The 17,175-nt window shown below is 39.8% G+C and overlaps 2 protein-coding genes across 2 annotated transcripts; one reads left to right on the top strand and one right to left on the bottom strand.

Annotated features, from left to right (window-relative positions):
* Positions 1 to 1,822: 1,822 nt before the first annotated feature.
* Positions 1,823 to 6,453, bottom strand: tusc2b (tumor suppressor 2, mitochondrial calcium regulator b). The gene is made up of 4 exons (XM_074636492.1): positions 6,297 to 6,453; positions 4,904 to 5,150; positions 3,094 to 3,214; positions 1,823 to 2,993 (listed from the first exon to the last, which is right to left on the bottom strand). The coding sequence occupies exons 2-4, from the start codon at positions 5,050 to 5,052 to the stop codon at positions 2,928 to 2,930; spliced, it is 336 nt and encodes a 111-aa protein (XP_074492593.1). The 5' UTR covers positions 5,053 to 5,150; positions 6,297 to 6,453; the 3' UTR covers positions 1,823 to 2,927.
* A 4,265-nt stretch (positions 6,454 to 10,718) lies between these two features.
* LOC141776834 (zinc-binding protein A33-like) lies at positions 10,719 to 16,910 on the top strand. Its single transcript, XM_074650656.1, has 4 exons — positions 10,719 to 11,204; positions 14,128 to 14,241; positions 15,873 to 16,000; positions 16,436 to 16,910. The coding sequence occupies exons 1-4, from the start codon at positions 10,719 to 10,721 to the stop codon at positions 16,908 to 16,910; spliced, it is 1,203 nt and encodes a 400-aa protein (XP_074506757.1).
* Positions 16,911 to 17,175: the final 265 nt, after the last annotated feature.

The following is a 17,175-nucleotide window of genomic DNA, read 5'->3' as shown; positions in this document are numbered from 1 at the left end:
GGCATGTCTGAAACATACAGCTTTGTAAGAAAGAATAATAATTCACTCACTGTTTTTTAATGACAAGGTAAAATATAATATGGAGATAGATAATAAAGGAACTGCTTTCTTTGTATAATAGCTTACTTTTGTTTGTTGTCTTAAAAATGTGCTCAGACTTTTGTCAGCAAAGCCAGAGGATGGGTGGCTTGCTGAGTCTAATCCTTTCTTTTAACCTCAATACCGCAATTCACCTCGGCGCCTTGCATATTATTACAGCTTTGTCAACAACCAAAAGTTTTTCTACGGCCATGTCTCCCCCAGACTCAGCTGAAAAAGATACCCAGAGGTAAACAAGCACCAAGATTTGTGTAGAGTAAAATCATTTCATGGAAGCAATAAAGTGGAGTGGCTTTTGGCAAAGCCCTCTTTATCCTCTGACGAGAACAATATCACAGACAGCTTTGTGGAAAACCCTTTCCCATGAAGACTGCATTAGTGCCTTTCACTTCTCTCATACCAGCCCTCATTAGCAGACACATACCTGTACACACACACGGTGGATTGCCTTTGCAATTTCCTATGCAATCATTTCATCACAGGCTAAGGTCAGGAGGATTATTTCCACTACATGGGTCCTGTCAGTTCATTTTAGTGTTTACAACCAAAAAGCAGAAGTCTGTGTGTTGGTTATACGACAAATAGCTATTATAAGTTTACCAAATAATTGTTACTCAACCTAGCATTACTCATATGATGCTGATGAAATGAGATTTCCTCCTGTAACTTCCTTTATATTCTTAACATTTCAATTTTACTCAGCAGAATATGATGAGTATCGGGATTTTAGTTCCTTTAAAGCAGGGCTGCCCAATTTTTTTTTTAAAATTATAATCTAAATAGCTGTTTATGCTATTTTATTTTATGTGAGGTAAAAATGCTCTTTTTAGGTATAATATGTAGCCGTTGTTGGATGCTGTTTGTAAACACACAGCATTTAAAGTTGGCCACTCCTCTTCGGCAAAACTAGCAAGCGAAGGAGAGAGAGCAGCGATGTTCGAGCGAGCTGTAGAGTGACTGAAGAGAGAGAGCGGCGTTAGTGGGAACAAAGCAGCGAATCAGATATATAAAATGTTATGTTCGGATTTTTTCCCGGTGATTACGTTCTAAAACACACAACTAACTCCGCACAACTCCGCATAAGCCTGCGGGACGTTGCTGAGTTGCAGATTGTGCAGATTTTCTGTCGGCTGGCTGTGGCTCAGCGCTGCTCTTGTTAAACTACTGAGACACACACCGTTCATAGCTGCACTCACAGCACAGAGAGGAGCAGGGGGGGATCACTGGAACGCATGCACATAACACAACCCGTTATCATCTGTGAAATACAGCCGCTTTGTATGAGGAGACTTGTGCCACGGTATCAGAAGCCGAGTGGCGTGACACAGCAGCAGTATTTGACCACCTGAACGGGCTGCAGATCCTGTGCGCTGTTATTGGCTGGGGGGGTTACACCTCCACGTGGGGCCTAAAAGCTGTTTGCTGAAACTCAGAAGCATCCTGAGTAAAGCAAAACAATAAGAAAAAGAGAAAATACAGGCAGAGAGCTGCAGGGTCTCTGTAGATACAGACACCGATCCACATAAGTGATGATTTAGAGGGATTCTTTTTGTATCTGTCTACACATTGTTTTTTAGTTAATTCTTGCATATTACACCATTCTTGCATATTACAATTATTTGTCTTAATCTGAGCATGGCGGGCAGAGTGACACTTTGCACAGGAAGTCAATTTTTTTAGCGCAAGTGATGTACAAAAACAAATGGAGGCAGAGACAGTAGCACACAGACAAAAGGCATTTCAATGAAGGGAACTTGGAATCTATCCTAGTACCATTTTACATTAACAATACAATAGGTGTTTGCTTTAACATTAAATTTCAGTTTTGGCCCTCCAAGGGAAAAAAAAGCAAAGTATGGTTCCTGGGTTGTGTCATTACAGATAGTCATATGATGGGGGATAGAATAGAATAGATCTAAGCAATTAAATACCCACCACATGTAACTTTTCAGTTGTAGAATGGAGTTTATATAAGCAATGATTATAAAATATATCCATGCATATTCTTTTCCCCTTTGATCTTGACAGCTTGTGAGGAAGTAAATGCACTTTAATATGCTGTTCAACTATAATGTATTTATATAAAAAAGGACCATGACACACAGTGTAGCATTTGATATTGTAATTAAAAAAACAGTTATAATAAATTAAAAGTGAGACGTAGTATGCCAAAGCAGCAGACGAAAACAACAGGATCTCTTACTGGACTCGCTGCTGCTGTGTACGGTGTGTGGCTCTGAGGTCATTGAAGCCAGTCCATCCGACATTAGAATACGACATTAATCCACTTGAGATTTTGTGGGCCACTGATTGTCAACTCCCTATAGGCTATTACCGATAAGCAGAACCTGTTCCATGCATAATAAAGCGAGTCGTGGTGTCAAAAAAACTAAACTGTGCACATAAAACTTTTCCCGCATCTAGATATGACCGTGACATTCTCCTCAAACTCCTAGAGTTCAATGAATCATACCAGAAAACAATCTGCAGCAGTAAATTCGGGACTCTGTCACATTTTCATCCCGTGTCTGCACACACAGTCACACTTACATGCACACAAACCATGATCTGTAAACTGAGTCGGTTTTGCCAAACTTGGCATCCTTCTAGATCGCCACTGGTGACCTATTCTGTGTCTAACTGCACACAAGCCAAAACAGATCACATGCAGAGGCTCAGCACAAATCGCATCAGCCTGTCCCACACAACGGCGTCAAATATATCAAGAGATCATGTTATTTTAAAAGGTGGTTCAGGCTTCCAGCTGTAGGGGAAACCACAGGACGGAGTTGACACAGTGGCTAGTCTGAGACGCCGCTCAGACATCATCAGGCTTCACAGAGGACGACTGGGAAATCTACATGGATGCAAGGGATGTCCAGCTTTATAATTCCCTGGAAGGACACAAAAAGAGATTCAAATTATTTGGACTGACAATACAGATAGCTGCTGTTGACGAGTAAAGCCCCAGTTTAAGGATTATAATTTCCTCACCTGAGATGTTAGGTTTTTGTGAATCCTCTTCAGTTTGGCTTTTTTACGTCCATTTTTTGTCACAATTGTCTCTTCATAGAACTCATGGGCCAAGTCGCCGTCTTCATCAAAGTACATAGAGCTGCAGCGGAGAGACTCAAATAATTATCCGTACATCCATAATATGTCTGTGTGCACCCAAATCTTCAGAAGATACTGAAACTACAGGTTGTCGACAATATTACAAGACTTACTACAAAATATTTACAACGGTAATTTTATCAGTTTTTTTTTTTTTAATTATACAACATATGATGACGTGAGTATCAAACATCATTTTTGCATATACTGTATTTGGTGTTACACAAAGAGAGTTTGTCAATGAGAAAGCCACTAAAAAAATCATCATCAGTCATGATAAAAACAAAAAATTGGGTTTTAGGGTGTCGAGCCCACAAATACAGAGGACAATTTTGCAATTCCGTCAAAATGCGCATTTCAGCCCAATAGTACACCTGAGGCTGGACGGGATGTTTAAAGCATGTACGCAGTGCCATATCGGCAAGTACTGCGCAAAACCATCACATCAATATGGAGCTATTTTTCTGTGGAAAATTCTGGACACAAAGTGGACCAGGACCTCAAACTAATCTATAAACTCCAAGTTAATAACTGAATACAGTAAACAAAAAGAGTCTGCTTTTTTAGGGCTGACCAGAATGCTTTGACCGTTGCTATGGTATTTGACCTACAAATCACTATTCGAACGCTTCTTTTTTTAACTTTAAGAAAATATATATAGATATACAGTATATATATTAGGGCCGCACAATTAATCGAATATTAATGGTGATCATGATTTTGGCTTCCTACAAGTAAATGAACATGATCGCCTGCGATCTTTAGGTTTAAAATAAGCATTCTGTTAGAATAGAAAATGCTAACAGACAACCACCGGCCAGCGATCGAGATGTTTTGGCTTCACTTTTGGGGATAGATATTATCTATACAACCAATGTGTTTATGATTAAATTGAGAGCATAAATTGTTTATCCAACCTATTAATGTTGCTAATTTTGCTCTCAAAAATGTAGCTAGCAAAAGAGTAGGGTGAATATTCACGTATTTTTTTATTAAATTTTAAAATATTGCAATGTCTGCTAATGTGTTAATTTGTACATTAGCAAAAATATAGCACAGCATGGAAGTGAAAGCAGTGCTCTGTTTATTTTAATGTGAAAGTGCAGTAATAAAAATATGTTGTTGTTAAATCAATGAATAATCGTGATAAATAATCGTGATCTCAATATTGATCAAAATAATCGTGATTATCATCTGCCATAATTGTGCAGCCCTAATACTTATATATAAGTATGTGATAATAAAGTATAAATCCCAAAATAGTCTATGAAATAAATAGGGAATAATCAACATGAATTATTATGAGTTATTCTCAGACGGATATTGCCGTTTGTTGTGTGTAGAGGTGCGTGTGTGTACAGTAGGGCAGCACCGGCGCTGTGACGGGCATTGAAACGGAGGAGATGAAGACAGACAACAGAAGAACATGTCAGCCTGCCGGACTGCGCCGCTCTGCGAAGCTACGAATACCTTTGAATATTTCTCACCGAAGCTTCCAAGCTCCAAAAATGGTATTCGGGACAGCCCTACTGCTTTTACTAGAAACTAAGACGAGTATCAACATGGGTGTTGGTGTTGTTGTCAGGCAATATGATTACTGGAACAGATCAGTATATGAGTCTATATCAGCCTGCTTTGATACCTGAAAAAAAGTATAATGAAGGCTACATGCTGCTGAGGCTATATTTACCTTCGTCTAGTAAACACAAAAGGTGTTGCAGTTGCGAAACTTCGAGCTCTCGCCATCGACGGCTCGTTTCCATCTTTGGTTTGATCGTCCGTACTACCTGCGCCAGAAAAAGGCCAAAATCCTTTGGATTTGGAGCCGCTGCCACCCATCTTCAGCTGCAGCACATTATTTTCTTGGGTCACAGGACTGCCAGTGGTGTTACAGTGTTACTGTACCAGATGGAAACGTGACCTTCAGAATATGAAACCTGTGAAAAGTGACACACAAAAAAGGGAAGAGTTAAATTATTTGAAGGCAATATATTTTGACACAAGTAAAAAAAAAAAAAAGTAAACTTCAATTAACATCCTATTTTTCAGCTAATGCTGGGAATAAATATATAATAAATATTCCTTAAATATTAAAAAGAAAAATTATAAGGTATATGTCATTCCTCTATAGCCAGTTATTCTATATTACTTATAGCTAACAGAGAAGACAAGGCCCAGACTGATGTCGAGTTAGGTTATAATAAGAGTCATATCAGCCAGGATATAGCAGGCCAGTTACATGATAGTGCCAAACAATGAACCATAATATATATAGATTATAATACAAAACAAAGCCTGGGCAACGTCGCAAACCTGACCACCCTTCTATGTCCTATTATTATCATGTTAAATTGCTATTTGACAAACAATAAATCCTGCATAACGTTCATCATCTTTGCTTGAAGTAAAAAAAAAAAACTTCAATTAACATCCTATTTTTTCAACTGATGCTGGGAACACAAGAAAAGTGATACCACAGACAGGGACAATAAATAATCCTTAAATATTAAAAAGAAAATGATAAGTTACATGTCATTACTCTATAGCCAGTCATTATATATTGCTTATAGCTAACAGAGAAGACAAGGCCCAGACTGATAATATGCCAGGATATAGCAGGCCAGTGACATGATAGTGCAACCAAACAATAGTGCAACCAAACAATGAACCATTATATATATATTATAATACAACACAAAGCCTGTGCAACCTTTCTATGTCCTATATTATCATGTTATATTAATAAATCCTGCATAACGTTGATCATGTCAGCTTGGAGTCCAGAGGACTTGGTGCCATTAGCATCTCGGTTACCTGGACTAGGTTATCTAACATGTCTCGCTCGCTGTGACCGACAGGACCTTAATAAAGTGTCCCTGCGGTGCGTTAGTTTCAGAGTCTGTTATGTCACTTCATGTCCTGTCTGCTGCTGACACTAACATCTCCATTAGCTCCAGACTGTTAGCCGGCTAGCTCTGTTAGCAGGTCAACATGATGATATCTAATATGAGGTAAGCTCAGATAACGTTAGCTGGCTTGATTACTGTCGATTGTCGCCTCCGCTGAGCTGGTTGACAACATACCTAACGTGAGGTTTGATGTGTCGCAGGTGTGAAATATCCTTTGATGATTTGTTTCTTGGTAAATCTATACGAGATAACACAGCTACAGCACGTTAGCTGTTTATGCTACCTGACGTCACACGTTCGTCTTCTTCTTCTACGTCTTTTTCTCTGGTGGAGATGATGGTGAGCTACAGCGCCACCACATGGACAGGACATTATTCAAACCAGCTCATAGGCGCATTACCGCCACCTACTGGACTGGAGTGTGGAGCAGTAGATTGGCAGGAAAAAAAAATAATAGTAAAAAAACAAAAACAAAAAAAACCAATACAATAAAATACAAATGATTAATTATTAATAATAATAACAATAATTCTAATTACATTCGCTAAACTAACTCTTCTGCAGTGTGGAGTGAGCGCGTGTTCACATCTAGAGGTGGAGCGAGAACGCGCGCGCTGTCTGAGTGAAGGAGAGCAGGCAGCGGAGCAGAGACAGCGGCCACACGCGAGCGCGCATATGCAAGCGCGCATGTGTCCCAACCCGGTACATTAATGCGCTTAAGAAGTTACAAACAGTCCCTTTAAAGGTCCCATATTATAAAAAAAATAGATTTTCATGTTTTTTTTTTTATTATTATAAAGCAGGCTTAAGTCCTATATAAATAATGTGAAAGTATGGAAACACTCAATATTTTTGGGGAAAGACTTTCCTGGTTTAGCTTGACAGTGACCCTCAAAGTGACCACAGTGGTTTTCCCAGTTTGGTGTGGAAGAACTTGATACTGTCAAAAAGTAGAGTTACTCCAAAAAAAAGAGAAGAAGACAGGCATATTTGCTGCAGAAAAGAAGAATTTATTTTTTCCCCCCAAAATTTGTTTACTTTACAAGTATTAAAGGTCCCATATTATAAAAAAGTGTGATTTTCATGTTTTTTTTTATTATAAAGCAGGCTTAAGTCCTATATAAATACTGTGAAAGTATCGAAACACCCAATCCACAGGGAAATACACACAGCCCGTATTCAGAAACTCTGCATTTGAAACAAGCTGTCAGGATTTCTGCCCATTCGTGATGTCACGAATATACAATATTTAGACCCTTGACACAATTTTAAATGTAAACATTCTAAATGTGTCCCAGTTTATTCCTGGTTGCAGTCAAGGCCTATAGAAAGAGGCTGGGTCACGGGTCTTGGGGCATGGGGGATAACTCATGCGCAGTGTAACTGAAGCTGCGGTCGTGCATTGCGATTGGCTCAATTTCGGCGAGTGCAGGCCAGATTTTACTGCGCATGTGTTATACCCCCTAAAATATGACGCGTTGATGACGCGTGACCCAGCCTCCTTTCCATAGGCCTTGGTTGCAGTGTATGTGAATGTCATCAGCTGACAGGAAGTACACATGGACCCAAGCTGTTGGCTAGCAACACAATTCTGTTGCAATTCCGTCAAAATGCACTAAAACGGAGCGTTTCAGACACAGGGTAAATACAGGTATATTCAGGCAGACAGTGTGAGGAAAATAAAGCTTTTTTTAACGTTACAGCATGTAAACATGTTCTAGTAGAAACACAAAATACAAGTATTAACCTGAAAATTAGCATGATATGGGACCTTTAAACTTACTGTCTGTCTGTCCTCATTAAAGACGGCCTATATGGACACCTCATACCACAACCACATACTCAGTGCAACGTTACTCTTTTTGGTACTTCTTAAATATGCACCTGTTTTGGCAGGAAATGGTGATATGCGGTGGGACTCCTGTGAAACTTGTGAAAAAATATGGTAAATATAATTGCCCTAAAAGTCAGAGGTCACTGTGTGCACAGTTAAAATGCGGTATATTACCACTACATATTGAAACAGGAAGATACAGAGGTGTAACTGAAGACAGAGAGACTGTCAATACTGTGAACTAAATGTGTTTGAGAACGAAATTCATTTCATTTTATTTTGTCCTGTATATCATGATTTACGACAAATACTATTAAGCCTTAATTGAATATCTTTTTGATCATTTTTTGTATTTTCTGAATATCTTTCTAAAGTATGGGATAGGAGGAGAAAAGTAACATACGATAGATAAATTCCTCAGGCTCTTATGCCTTTTTGTCATGATTAGATTTGTGTTTGTGTCTTGTGTTTAGGGGGCTGTGATTGTATATCTGTGACTGTTTATTTGTTGTATTTCCATTGTGGGATATATATCCTGGAGCATTATTTTAGGGAGGTTCATGTTCACGATTATGTCTGGATGATGTTTATGTGTATGTTTGGATGATGCTGGTGTATTGTGCTGTTAGATGATGATGGGCTAACATGCAGGAAGGTATGATTTGTTGTTAGTTAATGTGTCTGAATAATCCCATGAGGGATGGGTTATGTAAATGACCAGACACGAAAATAAATCATTCTTTCACTATAAGATCTAAATAAACAACGAAAGAAGTTCATCTGGTCAGGTTTTACATTACGTTTTACTTTGAAATATATGTTACAATACCTTCAAAAGATTGTAAAGACGCTGACATTCATGGATTGTTTTCAACAAAACATGTGATGATTTGTTAGCATATTTTGTATTGCATTTGTTAATATTATGATAATAATTTCAGCAATGCATGATGGGATAGACTCAAGTCCTCCTGTGACCAGGAAAAAAGAAGATACAATGATGAGTGAGTGAATGAATAAATGAGTAAATAAATGAGAAAATCACAGCAAGCTGTAAAATACTATAAAGGTCAAATGAGGGTTGAATTAAAACCTCACCATGTGTCTGTACTTTAATTGAAAGCCAAACTTTTATTTGAACTGGATGTGATAAACACAGTCAATACTGAGGTGTTGCACATGCAAATGCAGATCATGTTTCCTGTTACAAGTTTCTGTGGGCTGGAGACTAAATAAGAGCAGCTTTCACTCAGATGAAACTGAAAGAGTTTGACTTTGTTGACAGAGCTGAGAGTCATCACAGGGTATGAGATCTCTTGCTGGAAAATGCATGTGTGGATTATTTGAAGCAATCAGGAGAAGGGACAGTAACTTGGTGAGTCTTGCTATTGAAAGATAATTTAGACACCGACACAAATGTACTGGTGAAATGGCTGAGAAAAGTGCTCATTTTGAAAGTTTTCCGAACTGCCATGAGAATTCAGAGACAACCAGTGATCCTGTGTCATATAGACTCAAAAAATGTCTCACTCTTAAAAGAATAACCTCAAAAGACGATCCTGGGTTGAACTTTGGACTGGAGGAACTGGCTGACTCCTTTGCTGGGGGATTGAAAGCTGGATCACCTGAGACAGAAAAAGGAGGGAAGAAGGTGGAGGAGGTGTGTCGTAAACATCAAGAAGTGACTAACTGTTCTGTGAGGATGAAGATGGAGCTGTGTGTCCTGTCTGTGAGTTTTCTCTCCAGACTCAAAAGTTGGTTCTTATAGAACAAGCAGTCAGTGACCTGGAGGACCAGCTGAAGTCTCCACAGGACAAGAAGGACAATTACAAACAAGTGGAGAAAACATATATTGAAATGTCCTTTTTTATATTTTCTACCACTGAGTCCGCCACTGGATATGTCATAATCCTGTCATATATGATGACAATATTTACAGAACATTAAACTGTTAAACAACTTCTCCGCTTGCCTGAATATATTTTATATATATTTTTTGGGATTGTGTCTTGTATTATTTCATGTTTTGTCTGGGCTCTGGTTTCAGTCTAAACCTGAACTCTGAGTTTACTAATCCTGAGTTTTCGGTTCCAGAACAGCTGATCAGAGTTAGATCAATCAACTCTGTGTTAGTAAAAAGAAGATACAAATGATGAGTGAGTGAATGAATAAATGAGTAAATAAATGAGAACATATGAAGAGAAAAACACAGCAAGCTGTAAAATACTATAAAGGTCAAATGAGGGTTGAATTAAAAACTCACCATGTGCCTTTACTTTAATTGAATGCCAAACTTGTATTTGAACTGGATGTGATAAACACAGTCAATACTGAGGTGTTTGCAGATCATGTTTTCTGTTACAAGTTCATGTTGGCTGGAAAATACAAAATGTTATAAACTGGTTTAGTGTCAGCCTGTTGAAATCAGTCCTCAATGGAGGGGTAAAGAAAAAACATCTCCTTTGTTCAAGTTTATTGTGTTTTTATGAGCTGTAGGAATAAAATTCTTTATTAAGTAGACAAGAAACAAAAGAGATGTTGCATGTTCTTTTTATTTTATTTGCCTACCGATCTGCTGACACCATCTGCTGGTGACATAGCAAACTGAAACTGAAAGTAGATTTTGAACACAGCTGAGAGTCATCACAGGGTGTGGGATCTCTCGCTGGAAAATACATGTTTGGATTATTTGAAGCTATCAAGAGAAGGAACAGTAACTTGGTGAGTCTTGCTATTGAAAGATAATTTAAACACCAACACAAATGGCTGAGCAGACCTCTCATTGTGAAAGTTTCCTGAGCTGCTATGTGTGTTCAGAGACATTCAGAGATCCTGTGTCTCTGAGCTGCAACCACAGCTTCTGTTCAAGCTGCCTGAAGACATTCTGGGAACAAGCTAAAAACAAAAACTGTCCCACTTGTAAAAGAAAAGCCTCAAAAGACGATCCTGGGGTGAACTTTGGACTGGAGGAACTGGCTGACTCCTTTGCTGGGGGACAGAAAGCTGGATCACCTGAGACAGAAAAAGGAGAGAAGAAGGTGGAGGAGTTGTGTAGTAAACATCAAGAAGAGGCTGAAGTGTTCTGTGAGGATGAAGATGGAGCTGTGTGTCCTGTCTGTGAGTTTTCTCTCCAGAGTCAAAAGGTGTTTCCCATAGAACAAGTAGTCAGTGACCTGCAGGACCAGCTGAAGTCTCCACAGGACAAGAGGGACAAATACAAACAAGTGGAGAAAACATGCGAGGAAATGGTTAAATACTCCAGGAAGTCCTTTTTTTATATATGTTTTGCCGTTGCTCCTCCGAGAGCCTGACTCTGCTACTGGATATACCATAATCCTGTCATATACTATATATTTACAGCAGGGTGTGGTGACTAACTGAAAATGAAACTAAGCTGCTGTTAAGTCGGACAGTTTCCAGAAGCCTTCAGAGAATTTACAAGAAGTCACCGAGAGAGTTACTGTTAGATCCTATCTGTAGATTTGTTTGTAAATATATGTGGAAATGTGCATGTACTGTATCTGGCACTGTATTCTATCCTTTATTATTTTTATGTCTGCCCTGTAAAGCACTTTGTAATGAGCACGCATTTTTGATAAGTGCTTTATAAATAACCATTATTATTATTATTATTATTATTTGTATTATTATCAACCACATGAGATGTGTTTGTTAACAGATGTAACCAAGGTTAAAAGTATTTCAGTTTTTTATTAAAGCATGTGTATCAAAAGCATTCATCATATAAGTGGTGTGTCACAATATATACATACTTCGAGAAAGTTTATGTCATCACTGACGTTGTTGTTAGAGTATTTATTCCTAGATGGAGTGTTAATGGAGCAGCTGCATATCCTGGCACTGATCGATCCGAACTCCATTCAGAAAACAAGCACTTTAAAAGTTGTTTGCTTGTTGTGCTGCAGACAGACCGGACAAAGCATGAATTCAGACTTTTTACTAATCAGCATCATTATGTAGTTATTACGGCATCACTTTTGGTCGTTTACAACAAAGTCGCTGCCATATTTATGCCTAGATGACGTTATGTTGAGTGTTGACGGAGCAGCTGATTGATCCGAACTCCGTTTATAAAACAAGCATTTTAAAAGTTGTTTGCTTGTTGTGCTGCAGACAGACCTGAAAAAGCATGAATTCTGTCTTTTTACAAATCGACGTCATAATGTCGTTGTTTCGGCATCATTCTGATCCGTTTATTGCAATTAAATCACAGCACAGTCGCTTTATTTTGGGTTGATACCGCAGTAGCGACGGGTGGATTGCTAGTTAGTCAGTTCAGTGGCGCTGTATGTGAATACAGCTCGCCGCCAGGTGACGATATGAACCCAGACACGACAGCGTTTGTTTTTCTGACATATCTGGGACTTCCACAACATGTACCAAGCAGTGTTATTTCTTCCATGGCTGATGGCGGAAATAGAGGAAAGAGAGGCAAAAATTTCCTTCTCGCTTGGTGTGAATGCAGGCCTACACAATACGAAGCACAACATAACATAACTTAAACGAACATAAACAATAGCACATGCATAACAACAGCGCTATGTAATGTAACATTGAATCGCTAAAAAGCTCCCCAGAAAACATAAACACAGGACTGTTCTCCGCCTTTTCATTTTGAAAGAGCAACGACCAATGAGGAAACTCCAACAGTCGGCCGACCAATCCTGTAACTTCATCCCTCAGTGACAGACTTTTGCCTTTGTAGGGCTGGCCCTTTGGAGTCGAGCCAAAAAATTTAGCAGCCTTTCCTCCTACTCACTCTGATGAGTCAAGCTGAAACTAAAAGACATTTAGTTTAGTTGACATTGTTGAACAGAGCTGAGATGCTATTACAGAGTGTGACATCTCTGCTGGGAAACCAGGGGATTATTTAAAGCAATCAAGAGAAGGAACAGTAACTTGGTGACTCTTGCTATTGGAAGATAATTTAGACACCAAGACAAATGGCTGAGCAAACCTCTCATTTTGAAAGTGTCCTGAACTGCCATGTGTGTTCAGAGACGTTCAGAGATCCTGTGTCTGTGAGCTGCTTCACTAACTCAGAGTTTTCACTAATCCCGCTTTCTGAAACAGGCCTCAGGACTGTTGGAAGAATAACTGCTACAAGAAATAAAGAAATAATAAGAAAGAAGTACATCTGGTCAGGTTTTACTTCATGCTTTACTTTGATAGATGAAACCTGAAGTTATGATCAAAAGATTGTAAAGACACTGACAGAACATTTATGGACTCTTTTCCAAATAAATGTGATTTTGTTTTGCAGATAATGATAATAATTCCAGCAATGCATGATGGGATGAACTCAAGTCCTCCTGTGACCCTGAACGAGACAAAGAGAGTAAAAAGTATGAGACAGAGAGAGTGAATGAATGAGTGAATGAATGAGAACATGTGGGAGAAAAACACAGCAAGCTGTAAAATACTAGAAAGGTTAAATGAGGGTTGAATTAAAAACTGACCATGTACCTGTATTTAATTGAATGCTATAGTTGTACAGGCAAGAAACAGTCATACTGTCATGTTACCAGGACGCGGTTCCTGTTACATCATGTTGGCTGAAAAAAATATGTTTTGAAACTGGTCTAGACAAGTTTCAAAACATATTTGTCACATATTTTGTAACAACTGGTGAACAACATTTTGTCACAAATGCTGTTGACACAGAGTGTGACATCTCTGCAGGAAAATACATGTTTGGATTATTTTGAAGCAACCAAGAGAAGGGACAGTAACTCGGTGAGTCTTGCAATTGAAAGATAATTTAGACACCAAGAGGAATGGCTGAGAACACCGCTCTTTTTGAAAGTTTCCTGAGCTGCCATGTGTGTTCAGAGACGGTCAGAGATCCTGTGTCTCTGAGCTGCAACCACAGCTTCTGTTCAAGCTGCCTGAAGAAATTCTGGGAACAAGCTGAAAACAAAAACTGTCCCATTTGTAAAAGAAAAGCCTCAAAAGACGATCCTGGGGTGAACTTTGCATTGAAGGAACTGGTTGACTCCTTTGCTGAGGGACAGAAAGCTGGATCACCTGAGAATAAGAATAAGTAGAGAAGAAGGTGGAGGAGGTGTGTAGTAAACATCAAGAAGAGACTAACTGTTCTGTGAGGATGAAGATGGAGCTGTGTGTCCTGTCTGTGAGTTTTCTCTCCAGAGTCAAAAGGTGTTTCCCATAGAACAAGCAGTCAGTGACCTGCAGGACCAGCTGAAGTCTCTACAGGACAAGAGGGACAAATACAAACAAGTGGAGAAAACATGCGAGGGAATGGTTAAATACTCCAGGAAGTCTTATTTTTTAATATGTTTCGCCGTCGCTCCTCAGAGAGCCTGACTCTGCTACTGGATATACCATAATCCTGTCATATACTATATATTTACAGCAGGGTGTGGTGACTAACTGAAAATGAAACTAAGCTGCTGTTAAGTCGGACAGTTTCCAGAAGCCTTCAGAGAATTTACAAGAAGTCACCGAGAGAGTTACTGTTAGATCCTATCTGTAGATTTGTTTGTAAATATATGTGGAAATGTGCATGTACTGTATCTGGCACTGTATTCTATCCTTTATTATTTGTATGTCTGCCCTGTAAAGCACTTTGTAATGAGCACGCATTTTTGATAAGTGCTTTATAAATAACCATTATTATTATTATTATTATTTGTATTATTATCAACCACATGAGATGTGTTTGTTAACAGATGTAACCAAGGTTAAAAGTATTTCAGTTTTTTATTAAAGCATGTGTATCAAAAGCATTCATCATATAAGTGGTGTGTCACAATATATACATACTTCGAGAAAGTTTATGTCATCACTGACGTTGTTGTTAGAGTATTTATTCCTAGATGGAGTGTTAATGGAGCAGCTGCATATCCTGGCACTGATCGATCCGAACTCCATTCAGAAAACAAGCATTTTAAAAGTTGTTTGCTTGTCGTCTGGCGGACAGACCTGATAAAGCATGAATTCAGACTTTTTACAAATCAACATCATAATGTCGTTGTTTTTGGCATCATTTTGATCGTTTATTGCAATTAAATCACAGCACAGTCGGTTTATTTTGGGTTCATACCGCAATAGCGACGTGTGGAAACTCCAACAGTCGACCAACCAATCCTGTAACTTCATCACTCAGTCACTCACTCACTCAGTGACAGACTTTTGCATTTGTAGGGCTGGCCCTCTGCGGTCCAGCCAAAAGATCTATATATAGCAGCCTTTGCTCCTATTCACTCTGATGAGTCAAACTGAAACTAAAAGAAGAGTTTGACATTGTTGAACATTGTCAAGTCCTCCTGTGACTCTGAGCAGGACAAAGGGGGTAAACATTATGAGACAGAGAGAGTGAATGAATGAGAACATGTGGGAGAAAAACACAGCAACCTGTAAAATACTAGTAAAGGTTAAATGAGGATTGAATTAAAAACTGACCATGTACCTGTGTTTTCATTAAATGCCATTGTTGTACAGGCAGTAAACAGTCATACTGGCGTGTTAGCAGGACACGGCTCCTGTTACATGTTCATGTTGGCTGAAAATAAATATGCTGTGGAACTGGTTTAATCAGTCTGCTGACACACAGGGTGTGATAACACACAGGAAGATACAGGTTTAGATTATTTCGAAGCTATCAAGAGAAGGGACAGTAACTTGGTGAGTCTTGCTATTGAAAGATAATTTGGACACCAAGAGGAATGGCTGAGAACACCGCTCTTTTTGAAAGTTTCCTGAGCTGCCATGTGTGTTCAGAGACATTTAGAGATCCTGTGTCTCTGGGCTGCCACCACAGCTTCTGTTCAAGCTGCCTGAAGACATTCTGGGAACAAGCTAAAAGCAAAAACTGTCCCATTTGTAAAAGAAAAGCCTCAAAAAATGATCCTGGGGTGAACTTTGCATTGAAGGAACTGGCTGACTCCTTTGCTGAGGGACAGACAGCTGGATCACCTGTAGAACAAGCAGTCAGAGACCTGGAGGACCAGCTGAAGTCTCTACAGGACAAGAGGGACAAATACAAACAAGTGGAGAAAACGTACGAGGAAATGGTTAAACACTGCATGAAGCAGCTGTTGACCACAGAGAGGCAGATCAGATCAGAGTTCAACAAGCTCCACCAGTTCCTGAAAGAGGAAGAGGAGTCCCGACTGGCAGCTCTGAGGGAGGAAGAGGAGCAGAAGGGGAAGACTATCAGCAGAGAGATGAAGAGGATTCAGGAGCATATCTCCTCTCTGTCAGACAGTATCGCTGCTGTTGAAGAAGACCTGCAGAAACACACTCAGACCAGAGTCCAGTGCTCACCGCCAGATCCACATCTGGTCTCAGGAGCACTGATGGATGTGGCCAAACACCTGGGCAACCTGTCCTGCAGAGTCTGGGAGAAGATGAAAGACAAGGTCCACTTCAGTCCTGTCATTCTGGACCCAAACACTGCATCCACCGATCTTTATCTGTCTGATGATCTGACCAGCGTGAGAAACGGAGACTCAAACCAGCAGCTTCCTGACAATCCGGAGAGAAACACCGCGTATGCCAATGTCCTGGGCTCGAAGGGCTTCAGCTCGGGGACACACCGCTGGGAGGTGGAGGTGGGGGACCATCCACACTGGAATGTGGGTTTGGCTAAAGAGTCGGTTGACAGGAAGGGGAAGGAGGCAAACACTTCACCAGATGATGGAGTCTGGTGTGTAACACGTCTCAGTGGAAATTACATTGATGTTGTTGGTGAGACAATCAGAGTGAAGAAGAGTCTCCAGAGGATCGGAGTCCATCTGGACTATGACAGAGGGGAGGTGTCCTTCTACGATCCTGAAGACATGACTCGCATCTGCACTCACAGAGACACTTTCACCGAGAAACTCTTCCCATGGTTCAGCATCGGACCGGCTGGCGATGCTCAAACCGCTGATATCAAAATCTGTCAAACTGTTCGGGGAGGTTGGTGATTTATCGTTATATTAACAATGGTGGTGATTTTTTGTCAGTTACAGACAATTCCAGTTAAAGGTACAGTGTGTAGGATTTGGCGACATCTAGTGGTGTGGTTTCAGATTGCAACCGACTGAGTACCGCTCCGCTCACTCCTCCCTTTCCAAGACTGCGGTACCGTGAGCTGCAGAGTGCAGAACCGTGGTAACGCTGTTCAGCTCGATCAGAGACCATGCTTACCATCTTCCCTAAACCTAACTATAGTGGTTCTGTTGCCTATAA

This window comes from Sebastes fasciatus, chromosome 1, assembly GCF_043250625.1.
Source record: "Sebastes fasciatus isolate fSebFas1 chromosome 1, fSebFas1.pri, whole genome shotgun sequence".
Taxonomy (NCBI): domain Eukaryota; kingdom Metazoa; phylum Chordata; class Actinopteri; order Perciformes; family Sebastidae; genus Sebastes; species Sebastes fasciatus.
The sequence above is the reverse complement of the archived record's forward strand: the minus strand, read 5'-3'. Positions and strand labels throughout refer to the sequence as shown.

Coding starts and splice junctions, on each gene's coding strand:
- tusc2b (XM_074636492.1), bottom strand. CDS start 5,052: ATGGGTGGCAGCGGCTCCAAATCCAAAGGATTTTGGCCTTTTTCTGGC. Junction 3,215..4,903: donor TTTGTGTTTACTAGACGAAG/GTAAATATAGCC, acceptor TCTCCGCTGCAG/CTCTATGTACTTTGATGAAG. Junction 2,994..3,093: donor ACAAAAACCTAACATCTCAG/GTGAGGAAATTA, acceptor GTGTCCTTCCAG/GGAATTATAAAGCTGGACAT.
- LOC141776834 (XM_074650656.1), top strand. CDS start 10,719: ATGGCTGAGCAGACCTCTCATTGTGAAAGTTTCCTGAGCTGCTATGTG. Junction 11,205..14,127: donor AGAAAACATGCGAGGAAATG/GTTAAATACTCC, acceptor TTTTCTCTCCAG/AGTCAAAAGGTGTTTCCCAT. Junction 14,242..15,872: donor AGAAAACATGCGAGGGAATG/GTTAAATACTCC, acceptor TTTGCATTGAAG/GAACTGGCTGACTCCTTTGC.